General features: G+C 40.9%; 1 protein-coding gene across 4 annotated transcripts; it reads right to left on the bottom strand.

The window, feature by feature from the left end:
* Nucleotides 1-303: 303 nt before the first annotated feature.
* LOC120112172 (4-coumarate--CoA ligase-like 7) lies at nucleotides 304-9,426 on the bottom strand. Of its 4 annotated transcripts, XM_088710172.2 has the most exons (7): nucleotides 8,281-9,425; nucleotides 7,882-8,071; nucleotides 5,534-5,679; nucleotides 1,561-1,628; nucleotides 1,310-1,412; nucleotides 1,115-1,178; nucleotides 304-684 (listed from the first exon to the last, which is right to left on the bottom strand). In XM_088710172.2, exons 1-7 carry the CDS (start codon nucleotides 9,286-9,288, stop codon nucleotides 554-556), a joined length of 1,710 nt encoding a protein of 569 aa, XP_088566298.1. In that variant the 5' UTR covers nucleotides 9,289-9,425; the 3' UTR covers nucleotides 304-553. The 4 variants fall into 4 exon arrangements, 3 of the variants coding, with proteins under 3 accessions (XP_088566298.1, XP_088566299.1, XP_088566300.1); XM_088710173.2 differs by lacking the exon at nucleotides 304-684 and having other exon boundaries at nucleotides 733-1,178; nucleotides 8,281-9,424; XR_015972820.2 differs by lacking the exons at nucleotides 304-684; nucleotides 1,115-1,178 and adding an exon at nucleotides 1,872-2,141 and having other exon boundaries at nucleotides 1,352-1,412; nucleotides 8,281-9,423.
* Between the last annotated feature and the right edge of the window lie 483 nt (nucleotides 9,427-9,909).

The following is a 9,909-nucleotide window of genomic DNA, read 5'->3' as shown; positions in this document are numbered from 1 at the left end:
TGCTGCTAGACTTGGTCCAAAATTACAACGATTAACATACGTTATTGGCAAAGATGTCCATGAGCCTTGAGCCATGCAAGATAGGATTTTAGAGACAGCCAAGCTCAAGCAAGCAAAAATCTGCTGCATGACTTCAGTATCAAATTATGTTACGATGTGAGGCTAAAGTGATGGCGCTTGAGATAGAAATCATTGTAAAATAATGGCTGGAAACTGATTATGTCAATTCATTATAACATCGAGGCTCCACATGTTGTGTTGATGGCTCAGCCGGGTACATAGGTTGATCAACCCAAAAAAAAAAAAAAAAAAATCTGAACCTAGATGTTTTGTAATCACATTGAAATGTTATGCTCAAGTTCAACTCAATGCTTTTTATGGACCGCCACGCGAAAACAAATCCTCCAAAATCTGATCTGTACAAGATTGCTAAAATTTGGATGATTGGTAGATTTCGACAAACCCAGATAAAAACTTAGTGAAGATTCCCCTTTTCAGCTAAAAGCAATCCTTTTATAATATACCTAACGATACATTTTAAGTTGCCTTATTGCTAAGCATTCGCTAGACATAACCAGACCACTCTACGAGGCCAAGCATTTAGAGGTTTTACAACAGACAAATCACCCTGAATGGAAAACATCAGACACCTGAATCTGGGTGGCAGGATCCCACAGCCAAGACCTGTTGATATCAATCATCATTAAAGTTTGACTAATAAATCAATACACATAGAGGCAACAATTTAAATACAATATATCACTAAAGTTTGACCACAAGCCGCAGAGTGCGCTGTTTGTACCTAGTGTCTTCATGTAAAAGATTTTAGTTTAAACATTTGTATCCCTTTAAAAAACTAATATGCAATACATATGGGATCCAGGTGTTATTTGACGGGGGGGGGGGGGGGGGGGCATACAACAGAAGTCATTTATCACTGCCACAGATGTGACAACTGCCCCCGCTTCTTCCCTTTTTTGGATACAGTAATAATATTATCGTAATTAAATGGAAGCAAGAAACACACAGAAAAAATGTCACGAGACATACAATTACAACTTCGAGTTTATTTTTAAGGTTGCAAGCCTCACTAAATCCTTCCTCAAGATCTTACCTGCAGCATTCTTTTGTATTGAATTCACAAACAAAACATGATGGATCCTTTTGTATGGTGCAACCTGCGCCATCAAAGAAAAAAGAAGCAAGTTATTGTGAAACCTCAAGCCATTAAAGAGAGAACCAGACGACAAGCTGGATTTTTCTCCCTCGAATATACTTAAAATTATGAAGATGATCGAGAAAGAAATACCTGTTGAGCCACAAATTCCATGAGTTGGGACTCACTGACAGTGCTATCGAGCAGTCTGACAACAAAAGCCACGGGCACCTGACCTGCTTCTTCATTAGGGTATCTGCCACAGCAACAAACATACCTTGTATGTTGGTATGTAAAGCAACCGCTAAAATAATATGGACCCCTTTATCATGGCTGTGAATGTAGCCTGTCTAATTTATCATTTTTCTTCTATATTTTTGCTACGGAGATGATAGATTACTCACGGAACCACAGCAGCTTCGATGATATTTGGATGTGTTTGAAGCAAGTGCTCTAGTTCTGCAGGAGGGACCTGGACCATACAACTAGCATGAAGAAACTTGGTTTGTCCGATGTATATTGCAATAAATATATACTTGTTTAAAATTTTGCATGACAGTTAAATGAGCTGTAATGAGGATACGCATATGATAGCAGAAGGTAGTTTAATAACATAATAAGTATCTAGTGCACATTGAAAAATTCTTTCGCGATGATGCTAACAAAATATTTGAGATATCCAATTAAGGATAAATCATAGGGAGGCCACGAGTACCAGTCAGATATATTTGGTAAATCTCATCCAAGGTTGGCCGCATCAGTATCGAGATCTGTTCCAGTCGGCGTCCGGTATGGATCGGTATTGGTTCGAACTGAGCTGAACTGGACAGAACCGGACCCCCTAGGGGCCAGAGCCAATCAGGTTCTAGCCCTCTAGGGGCCGGAACCATTTTCTACTTCCGAACCAATCTGGTCAGAGACTGGATCGGCTCGGTTCAGCTTTCCTTGATCCCATCAGACACAATGCATCCATTCCACATGAGACCTAAATGATAGAAAGTCAAGGAATTGCATGACAAGACTTTGAATTTTTGAATCAATAGTACTGTCAGTTTGAAAGTAGTTTGAAAACACAAAGTAGCAGCCGAATGACTACTTGCAACACAAGAAGTTTGCCGGTGTTGAACTACTCAGATGCTGTTGCACTTTAAGAATGCAATGCACAGGACATCATTAAAATCTGAATCAAATTAGTGGCACCTTGAAAGCATGTGCTATCTATGCTGATGGCTGTACATTGAAGAATATCCACATTTTCAAGCATAGTATAAAAGAGATGGAAAAGGCAACATATCATTCTCACCATGGATTTGGCTCAGAAAAAAGAAAAAGTTCTGCTTCTTATTGCACATGAATAAATGTTTACATTTAATTTTCCCCTTCAATTTGTAAGCTAATACAGCAGAACTCACTTATCACTGTTAAAGCCTGCTGCATGAGGGCCAATATCATAAAAAACATGAAAACAAAGGGTGGCAAGATTGCAATGAAACTGGAGGACTTCTGTGGATACTAAATTCTAAATCTAATCTCAACATTGTGTCCAGCACATGCATTTATAAGTGGAGCAAGCAAACTGTGTCATACAGTTAATATTAAGATAGTATCCAGCAGGGCCTTCTGTAAAGCAAATGGGCTTTATTTATTGTTTGATTTGCACAATTATTCCTCCTTTGACTACAGTTTCTTTACAAGCCAATGACGACCACAGGACTGCTATTCACATGGGGTGCTTAATGCACGGCTTTCAGTTAGGTCTAAGATCCGAAGATTATTCAATTATCTAAACTGTCAATTTTTTGTTGAACCATTTCTTAGTGTTTCCTCGTAGTCTTTCCCTAGTTTTATTGTAATATAATAAAAAGTATTTTTTGATAATTTATAGCGAGTAATAAATAATAGGGATAAATACACCAAGGCTCCTTCAAGTTTACCCATTTGACACAGTGATCCCCCCATCTCTAAAGTCTCAAAGTGGTCCTTCAGATTACCATTTCATGGCAAAGTGGACCTTCCATCCCTGCTAACATTGTTGATGGCCATCTACAAGTGACCAAAATATCCCCAGCACCATCACATTTTCCTCTTCTTCCTCACTTTCCTCTTTCCCGTTAGCTCTTTGTTCCGCCTTCTTGCTCCGGCTCACAAAACATTTTGGCTCGGCCACTATGGCCAAGTCACTCCCGATTCTGTTCACATCACCCTCGCCCTTATCATTGCTGGTGCCAAGGGCTCCACCCTCGATCAGCTCCTCTCCTTCCTCGAATCCGTCGCCACCAATAACCTTCCCACAACATGAATGAGTATGACTGTGTTTACCCTATTTTTGAGCATTATTTATATTTAGTAAATGACAGGTTCGAGACATAGTACTAGTCTCTCAATGGTGGGGGCAAGACTATATTGTGTCTAATCCTCCCCAAACCTAGCAATGGCTGGAACCCATGCACTAGGATTCCCTTTTTTATCGCTAGTTGGTAGAGCTTTTTGACATGGCAATGCTTCTTGATTATCTTCACCATGAATTTAGGTTCTAAATAACTCACCCCTTCGAGACCCACATGACAGTCTTCACCCTACAGGCCTTCTCCAATGCCCCCTCCCCATGCCCACCTCCTCAAATTCTTCATCAATGATGACATCACCTTCGCCCTCCTCCATGATTATGCCTTATCCTCCTCCAAAACCAGCATTCTGTTCAATGAAATTCCCAACCAAAATATCATCACCACCATCACCATGCATACCTGCTATAGGAGGCACAGTTGCGTCACCCTCTCGCTCTTCAACAACACACCAGAGAAAGAGATTGCCCTTTTGGGGTCCATGGGCATGGAATGGATGCATTCAAGTGGTTCAAAATGAGGCAAGATAATGAGAATGAAGCCAAATGGTACCACATCTTTTTCGATGATCCTTACCTGCATGACTGAGTCCATGAGCAAAAATTACAATATTGACCCCAAGACAGAGAATTAAACATATGTTGTGGATCTACTTGGGCGTGTTGGGCGGTTCAAAGAAAATTATGAGTTCATAAAAGCTATGCCTGTGAACCTAATGATTCTACTTGGGGCTCATTGCTAGGTGCTTGTAGAAATTACAAGGATGTCAAGCTTGCAAAAGTAGGTGATGCTGAATACTAGTCCTCGCACATTGCTTATGGGTTCAAATAATGGATGACAAGCACCAAGTCCATGGGTTGGCACTTTTCTGCGAGTTGAAGAAGATAGGGCTCCGAAGCCCAACTAGCTGACCCTCATGATGTTCCCTTCTGAATGCGCCTCCATGAGCTTGCTAAGGTTGCTTGACAAACTCACTACATTGCCCTCCTCCATGCCTACCTCACCAAGCTTGGCCACCACCCTAACCCCTTCCTCCGCTCCACCCTCATCACCACCTACTCCATCGTTGTCCACCTCCCTGTCGCTGTCCACTTCTTCCAGCTCTTACCCCATCTTGGACCTTGCCCTTTACACCACCCTCATTTCCACTTTCACCCACAACAACCTCCTCACTGCTAAGCATTCAACAATATTCTAGTTCCCATTCTCCCTATTCACTTTAGATATTAAGAGCATTTTAGAGATTTTAGCAAATTTTAACACTCAAACAATAGTCACATGAGTCCTTTTACTGAAGCCTATTTAATGGAGTTGGATGGAAGGGCTGGTTTGCAACAATAAGGTAATTTGAAGGGCCACTTTGAGAATTTTTTAAGATAAAAGGTCACTGTGTCGAAAGGGTAAACTTGAGAGTAGTCTTGATACATTTTCCCTAAACAATTTATTGTAGATAGTTCTTGAATTTTTTCTTCACCATGAAACTTTCTTTATTTCGACAAATTCCTTGCTCTCACCAATTTATCTTGCATATTTCAATCAACATTCTCCCAGCTTTGTTCCAAGGTTTTGCAGATTACAAACCCTTCCCTTCCTGTATTGATCTTTAATCGCAAGTTACTGTGATCTGAATTAGGACATTCACATGATCAAGAAGAATATGGCTGGTCATCTTAATACTGAAAGGTTGACCAAACAGAAAACATGCACGCAAACTATTTAAATGAGTTTGAGAATGCCAACTAATTGCAAGACAAATTAATGCCTAACCAATATAGAACCTAAGAAAACTCTAATATATAACCAGTGGAAGCAGTAGAACCTCAAATTACATACATTCTTTTTTTGCATGAGAAGATGATTTTGAGAATCTTTATCAGATTATATATACAGAGGTACAAAGGTGGGATTTTTTTTGTCATGGACCTGACTATGTTGTTACATGCTAATGTAATATAATAACTTGAAATCTCAAAGCTAGCAAATTTCTGCCATCTCAAACTCTTAATAATCGGAGGAATATAGCAGTAGTTACCTGATACCCCTTGTATTTTATCAACTCTTTTAGCCTGTCGACAACAAAGAGGAATCCACCATCATCAATGTAACACAGATCCCCAGTTTTTAACCATCCTTCAGAATTCAAGATTTCAGATGTTGCTTCCTGGTCACCAATGTAACCTACACTAATATCATAAATGAAACTACTTTAAGTTTCTATTTTTTTCATAGTGAAGATAAGAATAAACATGAGAAAGAGAGACAGAGACAACAATACAGCAAGTCATATCATAACAATATTTTGTTCATTATGACATGAACACACTGATGCATTTTGAAGCCTTTAAACAGTATGCTAGATGCCAAATTGGTTACTAGTTTAGGAACTAGCAAACTATATTTTATTTAATTATTGCAGATTCCCCACCATTGGTGCCTATTCAAAACAATTTATGCAGACAGTAGAATGCATCATATAGATTAGTCCATACTCATGAATAAGACCCAATAACGACAGGAGCATACCATTATCTGAGGTATTTAAGCCATACAGTGTCCTCATGCTTACTTATCGTCCTTCAAATATGCACTGATTCCTTTATATTTGCAGAATTCTTGTTTCAACTTTGATAGAATTCTTCGCCATCCTTTTATTTATCTTCCTTGGTTCATTTCCTTCAATTTCAAATTTTTGCAGGTTCATTTCAAAGGTGGAAGTTTGCAGCAATATGATGCGATTCTAGAATGATATCACAGTTTATGAGGAATTTAGAAGCGACAAAGGTTCACAATTTAGACCTGTATAATGAAGAACCATTGAGCTTCTACATTGTAATTTAAATACATAGGACAGAAATTCAGCGCTTACAATGGTTAGCTAGCTTTTTCAGATCAGAATAAGCGATGCACCCAGCTTTTGAACGCAATGAAGTGTACGAATTAGGGTTTTGTGTAGAGAAAACAAAACATATTGTTCAATTATTCTCTGTAACTGCTGCAAAGTACTGCTGCCATGTACATGTTCTGTTAAGTGCCATGGACTTAATTATTTTAAACTGAAATAAACAACACTAGCGTTAAGGAACACCCAGCCAATTATTTAGGTGAATTATATCCTTGAATAGCTTTAGTCCAAAAATAACCAAAATAAAGTAGCTGATGGAAAACTCTTTAGACCCTAAAGCTCTGCGGAAATTCAACACAATGGTGTTCCTCCTTTCTTCATTTATAATTAATTTTCCATCTGTATATCCCTCTGAGTGAGGGGAAGTCAACTTCCATCTATAAGATAGATCGCCCTTTTGTGCTTGAAGATGATCATTTTCTTCAGCTTCAAATTGATATGTAGAACATTATGTTATATGTGATGTTGCAAGCAAGTGACAAGAATAAAAAAATTAAAACCAAATCCATTCTTTTGGGGAATGCTAACTGTCAGGATATTCTCATATACTGGGAAAAGTTTATAATGAAGAACCTAAATGTAATTTTTACTGGTCATGAAAAGCATTTATAATGAAGAACCTAAATGTAATTTTTACTGGTCATGAAAAGCATATATTAAGAAAGCTAATTTGGCAGGCGTGTTAAATGTGTGGCTTTAGTGTTAGAGGAAGAAGGATGATTATGAGGCAAATTTTCTAATTTATGAGGTAGCTGCAGAAAATTAATCCATATAGCTAATGCACTAACTAATATAAGTAAATTCCAACAAAAAATTGCCTAAGGCGAATCTGCCAAATACCAATTTAAAAGGACAAAGTGGGATTGGTCACAGTAACTAGTTATATGCACACCAAGTCAGTTTGTTTCCCCATATGAAACCCTTCCTTTTTCTGAAATAAGTAGTTAACTGCAACACCTGGAAGGTTGTAGATTTTTTTTGGCAACATGAGGGGCTCTAACCCCACCAACTACCCTACACCCACCCTCCATCCAGGCCAAAGCCCAGGCCTGCATGCAGATCAAGCCTAGCACTCATAGTATGAGGGTACAGAGTTAACAAGGGCCGAAACAAGGGAACGATGTTGTACAAAACTGAATCCTCACTTCTCGCCGAAAAGGAGGGCGGTTAATACCACCTGAACTAAAGTTCAGTGATTCATTACCATCTACAATAATTAGCGTTATTATCATCTATAATGATTAGAACTCTAATCAACTATTAGTTACAAATTTTTGAGAGAAAAGACAGGAAGCCCATCTGCACTATAATTACCTAGACTCCCAAGGGGATGTACCACATAAGATTTAAACTAGAAGCTCTGGTTGCTAGGCAAAAGGGGAATGACCACTAGAACAAGTCCCAATTCATATCTATTAGTTATAAATTAAGCTTCATAAAAAAAAGAAATTAAATATATTAAGGTTTGCATTACTTACCCTTCATAATTGTTGGGCCTCTAACCCAAAGTTCACCTTGCATGCCTGGAGGCAGAGCTTTGCCAGTAGCTCGATCAACAATCTTTGCTTCACATCCTGACACCAGATGCCCCACGGAACCAAGACGTCGGCTTTCTTCCATATTAATTGACCGGGACATGCCACTAGTCGACTCCGTCAATCCATATCCCTTCATACAAGAACAGTAAATTGCAAAAACTTTGACATAGCGTTTATTGTGACTTACAATTTCCTGAACAAAATTTATGTATGCAAGCAGGATTTATCAAGACTTCTGTGATGTAATAATGAAATACTCATCCTTAATTAACACTTCATATAAAACCCATGCTTAATATAATACTAATCCTTAAGTTAGCAGTTATGCAGATTATTAACCTGGCCGAGGCGAATATTTGGAAACCTCTGCATGAATCTTTTAATCAACTCCACCCCAATCGGTGCTCCGCCGCAGGAGATCGCCTCCAGGGAACTGAGATCGAACGGTCCTCCATCTTCACAAACCCTAACCATCGCCAGAAGCGCTGGGGGGGCCATAGCGACGTGGGTCACGCCGAACCGGTCGACGGCTCGGAGCATCTTCTTGACGTCGAACCGCTCCGTCTGGATCACCGCCGTCTCCCCCACCGCCACCGCCTTCACGCAGAAGATGAATCCGTACACGTGGAATAACGGCACCGTCACCATCTGCACTGCCGGCGACAGGCGGCGCCTTTGCGCCGCAACGAACGGCGCCAGCTCCGCTATCACGTTCCGGTGGGTCAGCTCGACGCCCTTCACCCGCCCCGTCGTCCCCGACGAGTAAAGGATCGCCGCCGTGTCCGACTGCCGGACATCCGCCGGCGCGGCGGCGGAGGGGGCGGCGGTGAGGAGGGACTGGAATTCGGGGGAGTCGAGGTGGAGGGTGCGAAGGTGGCGGGGGAGCGCGGCGGCGGTGTCGGAGACGGCGAAGGCGACGGAGGGGTTGGAGAGGCGGCAGAGGCGAGCGATCTCCGCAGGGGTGGAGGCGGGGTTGGCAGGGGAGACCGCGGCGCCGAGGGAGAGGAGGGCGAAGTAGAGGACGGGAATCTCGAGGCGGGCAGGGGAGAGAATGAGCGCCACGTGGCCAGGGGAGAGGCCGAGATGGGCGCGGAGGGCGGCGGCGAGGGAGTGGGACTGGGAGAGGAGGTCCGGGAAGGAGACAGCGGATCCGGTGGCGGCGTCGAGGAGGGCGGGGTGGGAGGGGAGAGGGGAGGGGAGGAGGGAGAAGGCATAGGAGGCGACGGAGAGGGGAACAGTCGCCGGAGGGAGCGGAACGGTGGGGCGGAGGCTGTGGAAGATCTTGGTTTCCTGGCAGAAGCCACTTCTGGGGTCGATGGAGGGCGGCGAAGGAGGAGAGCCAGCCATGGGGGGTGATGGGAAAGAAGAGGGTTTGGACTTTTGGTGGACTCCGTTTTGTATGGCAAGGGAAAGCAATGGCGGATTTGGAAAGGAGAGCGGAAAAAGGATGCTGACGGAATGGAGACAAGAAGCGGAAGTAAGAGATGGTGCAAATCGAGCTGATGATTGGGACGGGGCATTTGTTTATTAGATATTTTTTTTCACAAAAACTCTTCTAAATATTAAATTTTGTATAATCCTCTCTCAAATATATTCTTTCATAAAATATTTATTTTTACTATTCTATTTTTTTATTTTTATTTTTTTTAATATATAATTGAAATACTTTTAATAGATAAACGTGCAAAAATAAACATTTATAAGGTATACAAGTAAATAGCAACTTTACAAGAAAATTCATATAATTTTGTATATTTGGAAAGATATACATGCAAAAAAAGAATTTTGACGGATGGAAAGAATTTAGGCATTTAAATTAATGTAATAGCCTTCATGATCCTTTATTTATTAGTTAATATTATAGCCTTCAAAATTCTGCATTTATTAATTATTTTTATAGCAATTAGAGTCGTGCATTTATGCTTCTATACAAGAAGGATGAATTAGTACATTATAAATTAACATAAG

Source organism: Phoenix dactylifera, chromosome 13 (genome assembly GCF_051530095.1).
Source record: "Phoenix dactylifera cultivar Ajwa chromosome 13, Ajwa_hap1_PhDact_Kaust_v1.1, whole genome shotgun sequence".
In the NCBI taxonomy this organism is placed as follows: Eukaryota; Viridiplantae; Streptophyta; class Magnoliopsida; order Arecales; family Arecaceae; genus Phoenix; species Phoenix dactylifera.
This window is presented reverse-complemented; position numbering and strand designations above follow the sequence as displayed.